General features: G+C 44.8%; 1 protein-coding gene across 4 annotated transcripts in view; it reads right to left on the reverse strand.

Annotated features, from left to right (window-relative positions):
• Window positions 1-19,602, reverse strand: part of OTUB2 (OTU deubiquitinase, ubiquitin aldehyde binding 2) — a 95,717-nt gene that overhangs the window by 25,749 nt on the left and 50,366 nt on the right. For all 4 annotated transcript variants that reach the window (XM_033953348.1, XM_033953347.1, XM_033953345.1 and 1 more), the window contains exon 5: window positions 5,054-5,248. In XM_033953348.1, coding sequence (XP_033809239.1) covers window positions 5,054-5,248 — 195 coding nt within the window. The remainder of the gene's footprint in view (window positions 1-5,053; window positions 5,249-19,602) is intronic.

Below are 19,602 nucleotides of genomic sequence, written 5' to 3' on the forward strand. Positions count from 1 at the left end.
GCTCCTATACAACCTCGGCTTCAGGGACCCCATTACTCCAGCTCTCCATGCAGCCACTGGTTACCAGTCAAAAAGTGCTGCCTTTTCAAAGCCCTGGTTATGACCCACAAGAGATTCCACCAAAAAACCCCTGCCTACAAAGCATCCAAGCTGCGCCCAAGCACCCCTAACTGCCTCCTCCGCTCCAAATTGGAACAAAGACTCAGAATTCCCACAGGGAGACCTCCGGATGAGCATGGCATGTAAATGCTCCTACAGCCATTTCCTCCCTTAGCTATAGAACCAGTTACCCACACAGATAAGGTCACTAAACTCACTAATTTCCTTCCATAGAGCAATAAAGACCTTCCTCTTCCAACAATAGGGCCTCAATTGAACAGCTTCCTCAATTTACTCTCCAATTACTCTTTGCTATGACTAGGCTGGACTCTTGAATGGTTCTGTAATTGTCTAAATGTAACTTAATTGTTGTCATGACTATTCTGTTCTTAAATTGATTGTGAAAGTCAAATTGTAACTTGTTCTGAGCTTCTGGGAGAACGGGATAAAAATTGAAATAAATAAATAAATGTAATATGTCATCTACCTAGACAGAATACAAATTAATAAACCATCATAAGAGTTGAAAAGAAATAAGAGTACCTGTCAAGACAGGAAAAAAGTTAAAACCTTCAAACTACTAATGGTGTCCATCTTTCATAAGACTTCTTAACCCATGTCCCAAAAAGAAGGAAAAAAACAAAGAAAAATGAAAGAGGTTAGGCAGTCTTAACTTGCAGAATTTTTTCAAATTGTAATGGGAATGGAAGATTAGGTTTATACCTTTGATAATCTTCTTTCTGTTAGTCCCTAGAGCACAGGTGTCAAAGTCAGTCCTCGAGGGCCGCAATCCAGCCGGGTTTTTAGGATTTCCCCAATGATTATGTATGAGATCTATTAGCATACAATGAAAGCAGTGCATGCAAATAGATCTCATGCATATTCATTGGGGAAATCCTGAAAACCCGGCTGGATTGTGGCACTCGAGGACCGACTTTGACACCTGTGCTCTAGGCACCAACAGAAAGATTATCAAAGGTATTAACCTAATCTTCCATTCTATGACCCATTACAATTTGAAAAAATTCTGCAAGTTAAGACTGCCTGACCTCTTTCATTTTTCTTTGGTTTTTTCCTTCTTTTGGGGATTCCATATGCTATGAGGTTCATAATCAAAACAGAAATATGTCTAAGAACCCATTTTATCGGCACTTGGATGATCTATCTTTTAGGCGGGTTTTTAGACGTATTCAGAGACTTTTTAGGCCTCTGAATGCCACTGTACACCCAGAGCTGAATGGGGCGTTTTAGGAGGATTAGTACAACCAAAAGTTTTACGAGGCTGCTTTAACAGAACTTATACCTTGTGACTTAGGTGCTCTAAAAACAGGTCTAAATGCCCAGAAGGTATCCAAAGTGACCAGATAACCACTGCAGATACAAAGTACAGACCCTCCACACTGCCATAAAAATCATAATAAAAATGTATATACCTGCCTCTAGAACATCAGCACCTGGCATAGGAAAGCCTAGTAGAGCTGCACTTAAGTAGTCTTGGGGGGGGGGGCTAGTGAACTATAGAGAGGAGGACCAAAGCCCATAAGCCACTCTAACCACTGCATTCATGGTGAAAAATGTGAGTCCACCAAAAAAAAAAATACAACCCTTACTGTACTGCCATATAAGTGGCACCTGCAGCAATAAGGGCTATTTGGGTTATAGAAAGTTGGGTATAATAGGTTTTGGGGGTCTCATCATGATCTGCAAGGGAGTTGTGGTGAGATGTTTATGTGGTACCCTTTTTGTGAAGTTCACAGCAATGCCCTGTAAGGTGTCCCACTACTCTGCTGTCATGTCTAGGTGGCCAGTCCATCACTTTTTTATTTTATCTTTAATCTTATCTATTGTTTTACCTTTTGTCTTTGTTTTGTTCTATTTCTATCATTTAAATTTCTCCAGAATTCTACTGTTCAACGGCTCCCCCTTCTGCTTCTATTCCTTTCTCTCCTCTCTTCTACCTTCCAAAGTATTTAGATCAATGCTGTCTTGTTAAAATGTTTATTTTATTTTTATTTTTCCTCTAACTCTACTTTTCACTTCTCTATTACCCTCCAGGTACTTTAGTTAGATTGTGAGCCTTCGGGACAGTAAGGGAATTTTTCAAGTACCTTTCTTATTTCTAATCTTAATGTATATTTTCTGTAAACCGCTTAGAACCTAACGGATGTAGCGGTATATAAGAAATAAATTACATTACATTACATTACTTTTTTTATTTTTTAAGTACCTTCTTACTTCTCATTTATAATCTTAATGTATATTTTCTTCAAACCGCTTAGAACCTAACGGATGTAGCGGTATATAAGAAATAAATTACATTACATTACATTACATTACACTTTGCTGGCCCCTCCCACATCCACATTTGTTCTAAGCGTTTGGGGCTTGGATGATTTTTTTGGACGAGAATGGGGTATAGAGATAGACGACTTGGTGGTCTGGACGATCAAATCGCTAGACATAGAAGTAGACAATTTTCGAAAAAAAAATCTTTTGGATGTATTTTTCAAGAAGGACTTTTAGATACTGCTGACTTTGGGCAACTACGGTGTTTCCCCCAAAATAAGACCTACCCCGAAAATAAGCCCTAGTCGCAGGCAGCAGTGCTTTCCTCGTCCCCCCCCCCCACCGCCCCTTCCATCTCTCCCTCCCATCCAAACCCTGACCGCAAGACCAAAATACCTGGTAACAAATGGCAGCGTCGGCAGCACAGGTTGCATCGCGGCCTGCCCTTCTCACGCCCGGTGGTTCTGTGCTGCGTTGCTGATGACATCATCATCAGTAATGCAGCAGAGGAACGCCCAGATGTGAGAAGAGCAGGCTGCAATGCAGTCTCTTGACTTCCAATAAATGGATAGAGGGCAGCTGTGACTCTTCACCCCTTTCTTCCTTTGCAGATTGATTGGTTGGTAGGAGGGGCCTAGCATCCTATGCTTTTTTCTTTTTGGACTGGATTAGTGAGAGGGCAGGGCCCTCCGGAGCGCTCCTGAGCATTTATAGACACTTGATTTCACTCTGGTGAGCCACGCTGGAGAGGAGCAGTGTTTGATTTGATTTCTGGTGGGAGACGTCCCTGAGTTTGCCCCTGACGAAGGAAACGGGGCTCTGTAGGGCGATTAGTTGGCACTCCCGGTTAATAGACCTTCTTATCTGATGGATGTTGGTGGCTTTTGAGATAAGTCCTTTTAAATGGCAGCTTAAGTTTATTGGACAGATGTGATTTTCTGCCTTCACGAGGCTCATTAAGTAGTGACTTTTGCACTTTTTTGTGCTTTTTGAAATTCTAGAACGATGTGATTTTGCATTTGACACTTTGAGCACTTTATTAACATCATTATCAATTTTTACACCTCTGAATTTATATTTATTAAATTTTTATACACAAAAATAAGTTTATTAAGTTGGAGGATAGCCTTATATGATGTTTGTGGGTAACCCTGCATGTACTTTAGGGTGCTTTATGCTTGATAAGCCCTGGTGAACTTTTGACTATTTTTTGTCATTAAGTTCCCATGAACTGTTTGCTATCCCCTGCTATTTATTAAAACTTTAGAAACTTTTGATGTACTTTTGATACAGTGCTATTTGGCATGATGATGAGGAAAAAGAGTCAAATATCAGAGAACAACAAGCTTTTATTAGTTATGACAGGGGTTGCCATCCAATACATAACCAACAATTAGAAAAATTACAGAAACCTTAGTTATACATTTTGGTGGAATACATTATGCCATATATTTAAAATGGAACGTGCAATAGCAGTACAAAGAGGGACATATACTAACTTTATAAAAATATGGGAGCCATTGGCAAAATATTGTAGTGAATAGTCAGCACTTCTTCTCTTCTCCTTTTTCGTTTTCTTTTTTTTTTTTTTTTAGCACACTACAGGGGGGAGGGAGTTGGAAATAATGTTACATATTATGTTATACTATGATATATAATATATGTATATTTTTTATTGAAAATATGATGAAGGGTGGGTGGTAGGGGGGGTTATTGATTTTACCAGATGTTTATATGGCAGATATCAAAGTGCTATTCTGGAATAATTTGTTGTAATATACTCTTTTGTGCACTTGTTGTTTAATTTGAAAACGAATAAAGAATTATATAAAAAAAAAAGAAACCTTTAATGTATCTGACCAATATTAATTGAGCGGTGTAAATTTAAAAGCCCGTAGGTTCAAGATAGTTCTAAGAATTGAGAGTAGGTCTCTTTTTCTCAGGTTCTTGAGACCAGTTCAAGAGACTGGGTACCACATGGCTCAGATTCAGGCGGAAAAATCTTTTTCTTAATGGCTAAGAAAACAGCAAGGCAAGCGGTCTGTGATATCCAAGGTGGAAGAAAAACAAAGAGCAGAACTCTACAGAAAATAGTTTTTATTGTCCTCTTTAAAAGCTCCTAACATGACCAAGTTTTGCCAGTTGGCTATGTCAAGGGCAAGCAATAACAGGTAGTGATAAATTCAGCTTCCACCAACACTGGTCAAACAGCACCTCAGTCTGGGATTGTTTGTATTGGCATTTTTTAGCCCTCATGCTGATCTGGGATTTGTTGAGCCTTGCCTTAGAAGGCACTCACATTTACACGAGCATTACACGTAGAAATGTTTTGAATACCAGCTTTTACATACATAAGTACTCACTTCTATGCATAAATGCTAGTATAGTATCTAAGCACTTATACTTATCTAGAGTATTTGCAAGGGGAGCTTACACATGGACAGAGCATGGGTTGGACATAACCTGTGTAGCTTAAAGTATGCCTATTTGCTGGCTGACATAAGAGCAAGCGCCCATGTTTTAGGAGCAAGGATAGCTGGTTATGCTATACTGGGACCAAAGTGCCTGGGCTCCTAGCACCTTTCAGTCACTTAATTGGAGGTACCTAGTTATAGAATTGCTCCCATAGTGCCTCCTTTAATGAAATGGACTAAATACAAAAACAAACCTGTGCACAGAAGTCCTTTATAGCCATTCCATCATCAACAAAGTGCTGGAAGAAGTCTGCTCGATTCCTCAAGAATGCTGAAGTCAATAATCGAAGATACTGAACAATGCAATCTGACCAGTTCTGATCATTGAAGGCTCGGAGGAGGCTAATACTTGAACCATTTCTTTCAATCAGTTCAATTACACTAAAAAACTGAAAACAATTTGTCATTTCAACAAGAAGCTAACTCTGATGAACTTTAGGAAAATACATGACAAGCATAAAATAATGATTTCTAAGGAAGCTCTGTTCTATTATAGCATTCTATTCAGATCTTCCATTGGCGTTTCTTTCTTCCCAAGCATCAAAAGTACAAAAATTTAAAAAAACCCAAAACTCATATATCTCTGCTTAAGCCCTACTGCAGCCCCAAAATTTCAGACCCATATGTCAAGCTGTTTCCATATTAAGGAGAACACACACATAACCCTACCACCACATGCAAACATCATGGAGGAGAGGCCTAGTGGTTAGAGCACCTGCCTCAGCATCCTGTGGTTGTGAGTTCGATTCTTACTGCAGCTCCTTGTGATCTGCACAAGTCACTTAACACTTCATTGTCCAGGTACAAAATAAGTACCTGTCTAAATGGAAGATTAGGTTATACCTTCGATAATTTTCTTTCTTTCAGTCCCTGGAAGATTCCATATGCTAGGTGTTCAAACCCAAACCGTAATTCAGTTACAGAAATCCACAACTTTTCTGAGCACATCCTCTACCCCCTTAACCTGAGAATTAGTAAACATATCCAATTAAGTCCCAAAGCCAAGCAACATACCTGAACAATTCCATGACAAGGATAGTAGGGGGGAGAATCCCCATCAACATAAGTAATGCATGAATTGGTTTGCTGTGCAAAATATTAACAAGTGATACAGGCACAAAGGCAACTCAGAAAAACATTGAGGGACAATGGAGAACTAACCTGCTATGTGCAATGAGCACTCCAAGAAAGGCCTCCGGTAATATGCATACTCACAAAAACGCCCCACTGGATCTGGCAACTGGCTGGAAAATTTTCAAGCCTGCAAGGAGAGTAACAGAGGCATAAAAAAGCAAGCTACTCCAAACAATTCAGTGTATACAGAGAGGGCAGGTCGTATAGAATCCTCCAGGGACTAACAGAAAGAAGATTATCGAAGGTATAAACCTAATCTTCCATTCTGTTTCGTTCCTACTGGATTCCATACGCTAGGTGATGTACCAAAGCAATGGTAACTAGAAAGGGACAGAAGAACTTGCCCTCAAAATCGAGGTCCTGAAAATGGCATCAAAACGCGTCACCACATCTACTCGGTAAAACCAGGTAAAAGTATGAAGAGGACTAAGAAGCCGCCCTGTAAATTTCATCAGGATGAATTGCGTGAGATTCCACCTACGACGCTTCCACACTTCTTGTCAAATGTACTTTAAGCAAGATCAGCGGCGCTTACCACCTGCAATGTAAGTTGCGGAAATGGCCATTCAAATCTAGGAAGTGATCAAGGACTTGTACGCCAGCCTAACATGGCGAGGCGCAGCAGTTAGAAGAAAAAGGTGATCAGACAACCTGAACTAATTAGTCCTCTCCAAATAATGGAGCAAAACATTCCGGACATCCAATCTGCATAAGATCTGATCTTTGAGCTCTGAACCTGTTGGATGAAATGTAGGCAACCTAAACTCCTAGTTGACATGGAAAGCCAAGACCATTTCTGGCAAGAAGGAAGGTACGGTACGGAAGAAAACACCTGCATCCGAAATACGGAGGGAGGATTCCCTGCATGAAAGAGCCTGAAGCTCCGAAATACACTGTGGTGAAACAATGGTGACCAGAAAGTGTAGCGGAGCCGGTACCTGTGGATCAAGGGGGTCCGGCCCGCGCCCACAGTTACGCCGCTCTGACGTGCCTCCCCAACTGAGAGAGGTCCTGCTGGTTACTATTCACTGGCTTATCAATAAAGCACAAAGACAGAAAAAAGTCAATTCTTCATTAATCCTCAGTAATACACTTTATTCAGAGAAAAGTGTGATATGTTCTGTCCAATAGTTTGTTCTCAAACAAAAGTCATAAAGCAAATACTTAAATCAGGCACTCACGATGAGGCGGTCTCCAAAAAGCAAAAGGGACCGACTCAGACCTTTGTTCAGGTAAGGAACATAAACAAAAACCAAAAACTATTTTCAGGGAATCCGGAGAACCAAAAACCAACAGTTCTCCTCACTGGCAAACAAAGTTCATTGTCACAGCACAGCTAAATAGTTCAGGTGCTTCAAGCCTTCAGGTATTCTGGCTTCTTCCCCAGCCAACTATACAAGAGCTGGCAGGGGGGAGGGGAGCAAGTGAATTCACCAATTAAGTAATCTGTGAAACAGACTTGCCACTAATGGCCCCACTATCCCAACCTGGATGGATAGTGAATTCTCCCCACTTTACTCCCCTCAGGCTTTCCCTCAAACCCTGTCAAAATACAGTCAGCTTAACTCCAGCTGACTGAATCACATTTCAAAAAAAAACGTTTGTTTTTTTTTTCTTGCTTAATTCAAGCAGTGCTGGAACTGCCAGCACAAGTCCATCAAAGGGTTTTCCCTTAACAAACCCCCTTTGCTCCAAAGCAGTGCAAACCCCAGCCCCCAGTAGGGAAATAAACCACACATTCTCCAGCCCTGCCACTTAACTGATTTCCATAAGGACTTCTTCAGGCAGACTGGAGCTTTCACCAAACTCCATAGGTTCTATCCCGGGTAGCTGGTTGTCCAAAGGGTCTGTGTCAGGCTCCTGCATTTCCCAATCCCCAGCCTCTGGGATGCCTTCAGGAGGGGAGCTCCTTCCCTCAGCTGGTTCAGGACAGACTGCCCTTTTCCCTCTCAAAGCAGCCTCAAAAGTACTCCAGGGAAACTGCCCTGCCCTTTGAGGGGGAGGAGTTTTCTGCCTACCTTTCCTGGCTGGCTTTGGGAGCCTAATCATTCCCTGCAGCTGATGATCTCCAGGGAAAGAAAGGTTTCTCAGGGGCTGTTGTGGGCTGTCCCAACTCTCCTCTTCTCCTCCCTGGAGATCCGACCTGTCTGTTACAAAGGGAAACCTGGGTTTTTCCCTAGGCTTGGTCACAATCCTATCCCCCTGATTTGCCCTCCGGATCACCGGGCCAGGTTTAACATTAGCCTGCCCTGGCGAAAGCTGCATTTCAGGGATAGGATTGTGACATACCCTCACCTTTAAGGGCTGCCCATCCTGGGATCCTAAATCCCTTTCAAAAGCGTTTCCGGGGTTTATTACCCCTTCTTTCCTGACTTAGGGGAGGTGGGTCTGGGTCTTCAAAATCTTCCGGCCACCGTAATAGGGCAACCTCCCGCTGCCCTCCTGCCGCTCCACTACTATGATCTTTAGGACCCTCTAGCCCCTCCACCCTTTGGGCTAAAGCGGCGATAACCTGTGTTATCCCCCCCAAGTCCTCCTTTCCTATTTGAGCAATTTGCTCCCTTAGTTCCTCCATCTCTTGCTCCATGCCTTTGAATGTGTCTAAGACCTTCTCAAAATGCTGAGCGTGTTGTTCCAATTGTTCCCCCTGTTCTTTTTGGGTTACCCCCCAGCTTTCAGCCTTCCCTGTTCTTACGGTTAGCTGTCCGCAAGTGTTTTTTAACTCCTTAACACTATGCTGAACAGCTTGTTGTTGGTCCTGACTTTCTTTTATTTGTCCCTGAACCAGCCTAAGCTGGGTGGTGACTTGCTCCATGAGGCGGGACAATTTCTCCGATTCGAGTTGGCACTGGGTAAGAACCTGTTCCCGGGACCTTGTATGGTCCTGGTCTATGGGGTCTTTCCAGGATTGGTAACTGGCTTCAGTACATGATTTAAACCCTGTTTCCCAATCCTGCCGAGCAGAGGCTAATTCTTTTTTTATCAGATGTACCTCAGCCTCCAGTTTCGTAAGGGCCCCTGTCACCATGTTGCCCTGGGGCGTATCTTGGGAATCCGATTGAACTCTACTCTCAGGCCCCTCAATATCCGTGGAGCCAAAGCCCCGCTGTGCTCTACTTGTCTCCGGGAGGCCACTACACTGTATAACATCGGGGTGCCAAATTCTTTCACAGATCAGCTGTGCTACCCGGTCCCCCAACTGTACTTTGTATTCGGACTCCCCATGATTTACAAGGAGTACCGCTACGTTTCCCCTAAAGTCCGGGTCAATAACCCCAGCAGCTACATCGATCGACTGGTGGAGAGCTAACCCTGACCTCGGGGCCACCCGTAGATACGCCCCTGGGGGAGGTGATACCTGTATATCGGTTTTTATTAAAGCTCGCCCCCTAACAGGTATGACCTGATCTTGGGCTGCATACAAGTCATATCCTGCGGCCTTGAAGTAGGCCCGAGTGGGTGCCTTCGCCTTATCCGAAAGTGGGGCCCACCGGATAGTCGGCCTCCAACTCTTGGGTCTGGTTGCCCGGGCTCCTCGTCTCCCCTCCGGTGAGGCGAGAGTATTCCTACCTCTATGGCACCCAAGCACCCACTTCCCCAGGACCTGATTACCTCTGGGTTTTCCTCTTAGTGCTGAATCAAGCCAATCCCTTCCCAGAATTAACGGAAATGGAGCGGAATCCAGACCTGCCACTTTAATGGGGACCTTTTTCCTCCCATGCTCTATGTCCAGGGAACCTACTGGGTATACCTGGGCCTCCCCATGAATACAGGTGATGGGCACTTTGTTCAACCTTGTCTTGTGGCCATCACCTACCTCCTCCCACAACTGTCTTGATACTACCGACATCTCAGCTCCTGTATCTACTAGGGCTGCGATCTTTTCTCCTCTTACAGATACCTTTAACTGATATTCCTTCGGGACCTTGGCACCGGGGCCCTGGGTTATTACCAGGTCCCTGGTAACTCTACAATAACGCTGGGTATATCCAGCTTTTCCACAGCGATAACACCTAAGGGTTTCCCTTTGAGTGGGCTCCTTAGCTTTGGGGTACCCGGAGACCTTACTAGGGGAATCCTGGCTTTTACTGGTCTTCGCCTTTGCCAGACTCTGCGAGCTTGTTATATACTCTTCCTCATAAGCGCCCTGGGCGTCTATGTAGGCCTCCGCCACCTCAAGCGTCTGTCCTAGATTTTTACAGCCCTGCCTCTGCACCCAACCCCGTAAATTTTTCGGGGAGGACCGCAGAAACTGCTCCCTTATAATTTCCATCATTAAAGCCCTAGGATTTCCTAGACACTGATGAAGCCAACGTTCCGCTAATTTAGTTAGTCTCTGCGCTAAAGCCTTGGGTCTTTCTTTCTCCTGCATCACCGTCGCCCTAAAACGCTGACGGTAATGCTCAGGCGTATAACCCAAGTATTCTAGAATGTGATTTTTCACCGCCTGGTAGTCATTGGCCACCTCTGGTGCTAGCGTCTGGAAAGCAGACAGGGTTTCACCTGCCAGACAGGGCAGAAGCCTGACCGCCCACTGACCCTGAGGCCAACCAGCAGCAGTAGCCACCCTTTCAAATGCCGACAGGAACTCATCTGGCGCATCGGCCGGCGTTATCTTACAAAGATTCATCATGGCCAGGGGGTGAGCTACTCCTGCGGGTGGTTGTGCCCCACCAACTCCTTGATCACTACTTCCTGATGGTAATGGTCTCTGCAAAATTTGCGAAAGTACCTTCGTTTGTTCTCCCATAGCCATTACCATCTCGTCGTGCTGCCTGCGGGCCAATTCCTGAGACCTATACCATAGTTCCTGATTGGTCTTCAGCACGGCTTGTAAGTCTTCGGACTGTTTTTGCCTTTCGGCAGTCAAAAACGACATCAATTGCTGTTGGTCCATCTTGGCCCGACACCTGGGAAAAGACACAAACAGAGAGACCAACCCAAGTGCGGTACCAAAATAACTGGGTAGCCAATCCCCTCACCCCCCCTGGTTTAGTAGCTTACCAGAGAGCAAGGTGAGTCTCCGCCTTTGGTTTGTAGGCCTCCTTGGCCCCCAGTCGCTTAACTGCGTCTCTGTCCTCTTATACAGACATCCGGAACTCCTGGGCTTTCCTCCGACTCTGGACCACCGCAAGTGTAGGCTGGATCTCCCTGGTCCCGTGCCTCCTCCGCACACCCTGTCGTAGCCGCCTGGAACTCAGCTCCTCGCAGACAGGAACCAACACAATAAACTAAAATAACAAGCTAACACAACAAATTAGCTAAAGTCCAAAACTCTTTTTTTTTTTTTTCCCAAAATATATATATATTTTTTTTTTCCAAAAAAAAAAATTCTCCGAATGTCCAGCAGGAGGCGCACTATCCCACTCCTGATACCATTTTTGTAGCGGAGCCGGTACCTGTGGATCAAGGGGGTCCGGCCCGCGCCCACAGTTACGCCGCTCTGACGTGCCTCCCCAACTGAGAGAGGTCCTGCTGGTTACTATTCACTGGCTTATCAATAAAGCACAAAGACAGAAAAAAGTCAATTCTTCATTAATCCTCAGTAATACACTTTATTCAGAGAAAAGTGTGATATGTTCTGTCCAATAGTTTGTTCTCAAACAAAAGTCATAAAGCAAATACTTAAATCAGGCACTCACGATGAGGCGGTCTCCAAAAAGCAAAAGGGACCGACTCAGACCTTTGTTCAGGTAAGGAACATAAACAAAAACCAAAAACTATTTTCAGGGAATCCGGAGAACCAAAAACCAACAGTTCTCCTCACTGGCAAACAAAGTTCATTGTCACAGCACAGCTAAATAGTTCAGGTGCTTCAAGCCTTCAGGTATTCTGGCTTCTTCCCCAGCCAACTATACAAGAGCTGGCAGGGGGGAGGGGAGCAAGTGAATTCACCAATTAAGTAATCTGTGAAACAGACTTGCCACTAATGGCCCCACTATCCCAACCTGGATGGATAGTGAATTCTCCCCACTTTACTCCCCTCAGGCTTTCCCTCAAACCCTGTCAAAATACAGTCAGCTTAACTCCAGCTGACTGAATCACATTTCAAAAAAAAACGTTTGTTTTTTTTTTTCTTGCTTAATTCAAGCAGTGCTGGAACTGCCAGCACAAGTCCATCAAAGGGTTTTCCCTTAACAAACCCCCTTTGCTCCAAAGCAGTGCAAACCCCAGCCCCCAGTAGGGAAATAAACCACACATTCTCCAGCCCTGCCACTTAACTGATTTCCATAAGGACTTCTTCAGGCAGACTGGAGCTTTCACCAAACTCCATAGGTTCTATCCCGGGTAGCTGGTTGTCCAAAGGGTCTGTGTCAGGCTCCTGCATTTCCCAATCCCCAGCCTCTGGGATGCCTTCAGGAGGGGAGCTCCTTCCCTCAGCTGGTTCAGGACAGACTGCCCTTCTCCCTCTCAAAGCAGCCTCAAAAGTACTCCAGGGAAACTGCCCTGCCCTTTGAGGGGGAGGAGTTTTCTGCCTACCTTTCCTGGCTGGCTTTGGGAGCCTAATCATTCCCTGCAGCTGATGATCTCCAGGGAAAGAAAGGTTTCTCAGGGGCTGTTGTGGGCTGTCCCAACTCTCCTCTTCTCCTCCCTGGAGATCCGACCTGTCTGTTACAAAGGGAAACCTGGGTTTTTCCCTAGGCTTGGTCACAATCCTATCCCCCTGATTTGCCCTCCGGATCACCGGGCCAGGTTTAACATTAACCTGCCCTGGCGAAAGCTGCATTTCAGGGATAGGATTGTGACAAAAGACAGGTCTTAATTGTCAGGTCCAAAAGAAAAGCATCCTTCAGTGGTTCAAAGGGGGCCTCTCCAAGGCCCTGCAAAATGATGTTAAGATTCCAGAAGGGAAAGGAAGACGCAAGGGAAGACGCAAACCAAGTGCTCCCTCATAAACCTGGTCACATTCTGATGAGCAGTAAGTGAACCAGTGCCTTTGCGCGCTTGAAATCACGAAAGGCCTGCAACCTGAACTTTCAGGGAGGCCACTGCCAGACCTTTGTCTAAACCCTCCTGAAGGAAAGCCAGGACTACTAAAATGGGAGACTTCTCAGGCACCATCTGATACCTAGCACACCACTCTTGGAAAGCCTTCCAGGCTTTGGCATAAGAAGCCATAGTAGATTATTTCTTCGAGCACCAAAGAGTTGAGATAACTACCTCTGAATAACCATGCTTCATCAAAGCTGAGCACTCAAGAGCCATGCAGTAAGACCAAAGTGCTGTGGGTTCTCCATGAGCACTGGTCCCTGACTGAGAAGATATTGATGAAGAGGGAGCCGGATCTTCTCGTCCTGCTGAAGATGTACAAGATCCGCATACCACGGGTGGCAAGGCCAATCAGGAGCCACTAGAATCACCAGGCTGGGATGCGTCGCTATCCGGTGGATGACCCAACCAACTAGAGGCCATGGAGGGAACACATACAGGAGCTCGTGAACCAGCCAGGACTGCACCAAAGCATTCAGCCCTAAGCTTCTGCACTGTGTTCTTTCACTGAAAAAGAGCTTGGCCTTAGAGTTCTCTGCTGAATCCATCAAGTCTAGCTGAGGCTGACCCCAGTGCTGAACAATCAGACCGAATGCCTTCCGCGAGAGGGATCATTCTCCCAGATCCAGAATCTGTCAGCTGAGGAAATCTGCCTGAACGTTGACGATGATGGCCACGTGGGCTGCAGAGAGCAACAGAAGATGAGTTTCCGCCCAACGAAACAACATGCGAGCTTCCTGGCCTAAGAGAGTGCTTCTCGTGCCGCCTTGACGATTTATGTATGCCACTGCCGTGGCTTTGTTGGAGAATACTCGAACCACTTTTCCAACTAGAATGGGTTGGAGAGCAAATAACGCCAGCCAAATTGCCCTGAGTTCCAGACGATTGGATCGACTAACGTTTCTGACAATGAGTCCATTGCCCCCGAATAGATCGTTCCCCACAGTGAGCACCCCAGCCCGACAGGCTGGCATCCATCATGAGAGTCTATCCACTCTGATATCCGAAGAAGCCTGCCCTGACAGAGAGCCTCCCCCTGAAGTCACCAGCTCAGGCTGTTGCAAGCTGTCTCTATCCAGGAAAGCAGCATCTGAAGAGACCAATGTTGCGGCGACCACCAAGAGAAAAGGGACTCCTGCAACAAGTGCATGTGCACTCAGACCCAGGGAACTACCTCCAAAGAGGCCGCCATGGACCCCAGAACCTGAAGATACAGCCAGGTCATAGGAGCTGGGGAATGCAGAAGAGCTCTGATCTTTTGTTGAAGTTTCTGTCTGCGTGCCTCAGGAACACACACATGACCCTGCTTGGTATCGAAGAGAAGCCCTAGATACTTCAAGGACTGGGAGGGCATCAAATTGCTCTTCTTGAAGTTGACAATCCACCCCAATGCCTGCAACTGAGACACTACCATCTCCATCACTCTTTCGCACATTGAACGAGATGGAGCTAGAATCAACCAGTTGTCCAGGTAAGGATGAACCTGGATCCCCTGCCGGAGGAGAAAGGCCACCACAACTACCATTCAACTTGGGGAAAGTGCGGTGCACCATTGCAAGGACGAAGGACAGACCAGCGAACTGGAAATGCTGTTGTAGAACATGGAAATGTAGAAACCTTCGATGCTCCGGGAAGATTGGATAATGGAGGTAAACCTTTGTGAGATCCAAGAACGCTAGAAACTTTCCTGGAGAGACAGCTGCTATGATTGTGTGTACTGTTTCCATATGGAAATGAGGAATCTGCAAGAAGCAGTTGACCAACTTGAGATCCAGAATGAGCCTCCAGTCTTCCGAGCCTTTATTTGGCATGATGAAGTATAAGGAGTATCTGCCTAAGCCCGATTCATGATCTGGCACAGGTTCTATTGCTTCAATGTCTAAAAGATATTGCACAGTAGTGCGAACTCAGGCCTCCTTTTCCAGCCGATCTTCTGGAGAGTCCAGAAGTAGATCTGGAAGCAGGCAAAAGAAGTCTTATCTTGTGCCCCTCCTGAATGATGTCCAGCACCCATTGATCCAATGAAGCACGAATCCACTCCTGAGAAAGGTGACCTTCAATGCAAGAAAGTTCCGACTGACTCCTGGCGTCATTGGGTCTTCTTAGGAGCAGCCGCTGCTCTGGAACTACAGGCTTGAGGCCACCTGGAATTGGAACTATTGTAATGAGGGTGGTAGCTCTAGGAATACCTCTGAGAGGAAGATCCTGTGGAGCCCTGATGAAACCTGTGGGAGGAACGAAAATCACTACGATCCCAGGGAGAGACTTAGGGCAGCGTTCGGCCACACAGGACATAAGGTCATCCAGGCCTTTACCAAAGAAAAGCTGGCCCTTGAAAGGAAGTCTATTTAGAGAGTCCTTGGAGGAGACTTCCCCAGCCGAATGACAGATCCAAAGGGTCCGGGTGCAGACACTGCATAAGTAGAAACTTACTAAGAACTCAAATGATATCATAAAGGGTGTCTGCTACATAATCCACACCATCCAGTATCAGCGGTAGATATGGAATAACATCCACAGAGGATGCATATCGCAATCTGGAATGACAGTCTCGAGCTGTAAAGGAAGTGGCCGCCACCACTTTGATACTCAAAAATGCCACTTCAAAGAGCTTATACTACACCCATCACAATCAGGTTTCAGAAAAAACCACAGCACAGAGACACTACTTGTATCTCTAATGGATATAGCCCACCAACACCTCAGCAAAGGGAACAGGATACTACTTATCCAACTAGATCTTTCAGCAGCTTTCGACCTAGTGGATCACAACATACTACTCCAGATACTAGACGCCATAGGGATCACAGGTTTGGTACTCAACTGGTTCCAAGGCTTTCTAAAAACTAGAACTTATAAAGTAAAGACAAAAGACCACATATCAGACCCTTGGTCAAACCCCTGTGGAGTACCACAAGGATCTCCATTATCACCCATACTTTTCAACCTCTACGTATCCTCACTGGGCACCACTCTAGACTCCCTAAATATAGTCTCATTCAGCTACGCAGACGACATAACAATCCTTCTCCCCTTCAATACCCAAGACCTCAACTCATCAGGACGACTGAAAATAACTCTGGAAACGGTAGAAACATGGATGACCAACCACAAACTGAAACTGAACACGGATAAAACCAAATTCCTGCTGCTAGAAAAAGACAAAGAACCTACCTTAACTGATCTGACGTCAAATGCAATCACATACCCAATACAGCCAGCACTCAAAATCCTGGGAGTAACAATAGACAGGAGATGCACAATGCAGACTCATACTAACAAAACCATCCAAAGAGCCTTCTACACCATGCGCAACCTGCGAAAAATAAGAAAATTCTTTGACAAAATTCAATACAGGATCTTAGTCCAATCACTTGTACTAGGACTTGTAGACTACTGCAACAGCCTTTATCTACCCTGCCCCGCTTACATGACCAAACAATTACAGACAGTACAGAACACAGCACTCAGACTTATCTACTCGCTAGGAAAATACGATCACATCACTAATGCCTATCTCGACTCACACTGGCTACCGATACAAGCAAGAACTCAATTCAAACTATACTGTCTATTATTCAAAGCACTAAACGGAACAGCACCTCTCTACCTAAACAGCCGCCTAACCCGAAACCTCTCAACTAGAGTAAGGAGAACCCAGACTCCATTCACCTACCCCTCACTCAAAGGCACAAAACGCAAAAAGCTATATGACAACCTACTTGCTACACAGGCCGCGAAAATTGACCCCATCATATCCAAGCTGCTGACCACAACTACGGACTACAAAGCGTTTCGAAAAGATATAAAAACCATACTATTCAAAAAACACATCCCAATATTATAATCTACCATCATCTTCTCTCCCTTCATAACCTACTGCAACTCACAACCAACTGCAACTTCGTCCCCATAGGCAACATCTAATCTAGCTGCATCGGGCGAAAAGCCAATTCATATCTAGAAACACAGTCTCCCCAAATACCGAAAAAATCAGATATAACAACCTAGGAACAGACGATTTTTTGGTAACATAAGATTATGCGTTGTAATATTATGTAAAGTAACATAAGGTTATGCGTTGTAATATAACATAAGGTTATGCTTTGTAATATCATGTAATGTAAGTTATGCAATGTACTGGAATAATAAGGTAAAATAACATAAAATAACTCTACGTAAAGTCTTGTAAAGTTATGTAAGATAAATTATGTAAGATAAATTATGTAAACTTAATGCAAATTATGCAAGCACGGTAAGGATAATGTAAAGTAACACAAAGTAACTCCACGTAAAGTTATGTAAAGTTATGTACGAAAAGTTAAGTAAAGTTAGGTTTGCAAAGTTTGTAAAGTTATACAAATAATTGTATTGTCATCGCCTGGAAATGTCCAGCCATCTTCAAATGTAATCCGCTTAGAACCGCAAGGCACAAGCGGAATAGAAATCACTAATGTAATGTAATGTAATGTTATTCAATATAATGTCCACTCTGCAATCCTGAGAATCCTTAAGCATTACCGCCCCCCCCCCCCCTTCACTATGGAGGGCTTTGCGCCTGATAACCTGTGCCACAGCAAAATCCACTCTTAGGTTGTTCAAAAACCTACAGAAAATCAGAAGCCAGTGGATAAAGCTTCACCATAGCTTTAGGTGACCGAAAGAGATTTCCAGAGAGTCTCACTGTGCTTGAATCAGCCCAATAAGCTTCAGATGGGATGAAAAAAAGGAACCACACATTAGAATGGTCCATGACCAAAGGCTGAGAAGTGGAAGGAGGAGGATCCAGTTTGAGCTGTTTGAAAACATCAGCAATGAGAAGAGAGACAGAACCATGCCTAAAAAGCTTGCGTACTGCAGGGTCGTCCCCCAAATCTGGACTCTCAGGGCGGCCGAGGCGACTAGTCCCAGCAATGATATCAGCTGGATTCAAAATAGCAGTATCCAGAGACAGCATGGGCATAACATTTGAATGGCAACTGATGAAATCGAGGACCGCTACTGCAGTATGAAAGAGCTCCCGAACAGAAAGCTCCACCACTGGCGCAATAGGCTGAGACGGTTTTGACGCGCCTGCTGGCCGTGATGAACGAGCGGGATCCATAGAAAAATCTTTCTAGAGAAGCCAATAAATTCCGGTGAAAAAATCACACCCCGCATCCATGGCAGGGAGCTATTGAGATACGTGTTCCACCACAAGAGTCCCCAGACTTGGAATATAGACATTTTGTGCCAGATGGACGATATTTTTTTTACCAAAGTCATGGATCCAGTTCAGTTCCCCAGCCTTTGAGTATGTAGAGGAGGCCAATCTGAAGTTCCCACTCCCTTTCCCGCATGCTATGGCATGCGGTACAAGGACGCTGATCCAGTGCAATCATTGTACATATCCAGCAGATTAGGGGCTGGGGAGTCCAACCCAAACAAGTTTTAGGCAAATCGAGGTGTTTTAAGGCAGAAATAAAACTTTGAAAAAAAGACTGATAAAAATCCAAGATTGCCGCCGCCAGTGAATTCATGCCACAAAAAATGGCAAAAATAATAAAAACCCGAAAATAAAAAATAGCGACTTGTGGTCTGGGGAGGTGGGAGACCTGAACCCTGCCCTCAGAAACTGTGAACAATGCAAATTAAAACTCCTCACAAGTCACCCCCGAAGTTCCCATAGAATATAATGAAGGCACTCACAGTTCTGTAGTGTCTTTGCCCATCAGCGTTTTTAAAAGCAGCTGAGTGGAGAAAAAGGACTTCCTGCCTCAGAAACATCATCAAATGCACAGCATTCGTGGAGATGGTGCGGTATATAAACCCAAGGTTTAGTTTAGTTTAGTTTACTTTGGACTGCCAGCCAGCCAGACACCAACTACAATCTCCAACACACAGATCCTCTGCCACGCAGTCGGGGGCAAGAAAGGCAGCATGCAGTTTGAAATCCAGGTGGGTTTCCTTCCAGATGCACACAGCCTGCATTAAAAACCAGTAATAAAGTCACCAGCCAGCAGACTCCCAAGGGAAGGGACCACGGGTACTCTAAGAACAGAGGCACACAGCAAACTAGCTCCACAGATCCACCAGAGTTTTTCTGTGAAGCTGCAGTCCAGCACCGTGGGACTGAACCCTTTTCTCTAACAGGGGACCACCAGGAAAGGATCTCAAGACACTGAAGCAACCGAGAAACAAATTTTAAGCGTAAAAATAAGAAAAAGAAGCAGAGTGACTGCAAGAGACTTCTGTACGGATTGCATGCAGATATTGTAACTGGATACGTTTACTCTCAGGCTAAGGGGGTGAAGTATTTGCTCAGAAAAGTTGTGGATTTCCGTAACTCCCAGATTGCAAACTGCTTTGATTGTGTAAACCAAACAGAAAAAGTGGTATACAAGAACATAATAATTGCCATACTGGGACAGACTGAAGGTCCATCAAGCCCAATATCCTGTTTTCAACAGTGGCCAACCCAGGTCCCAAGTACCTAGCTAGATCCCCAGTAGTAAAACAGATTTTATGCTGAATAAGCAGTGGATTTCCCCAAACCATCTCAATAATGGCCTTTAGACTTCTCCTTTAGGAAATTATCCAAGCCTTTTTTAAACCCCACTAAGCTAACTGATTTCATCAT

The sequence above is a fragment of the Geotrypetes seraphini genome, chromosome 7 (assembly GCF_902459505.1).
Source record: "Geotrypetes seraphini chromosome 7, aGeoSer1.1, whole genome shotgun sequence".
Lineage (NCBI taxonomy): Eukaryota > Metazoa > Chordata > Amphibia > Gymnophiona > Dermophiidae > Geotrypetes > Geotrypetes seraphini.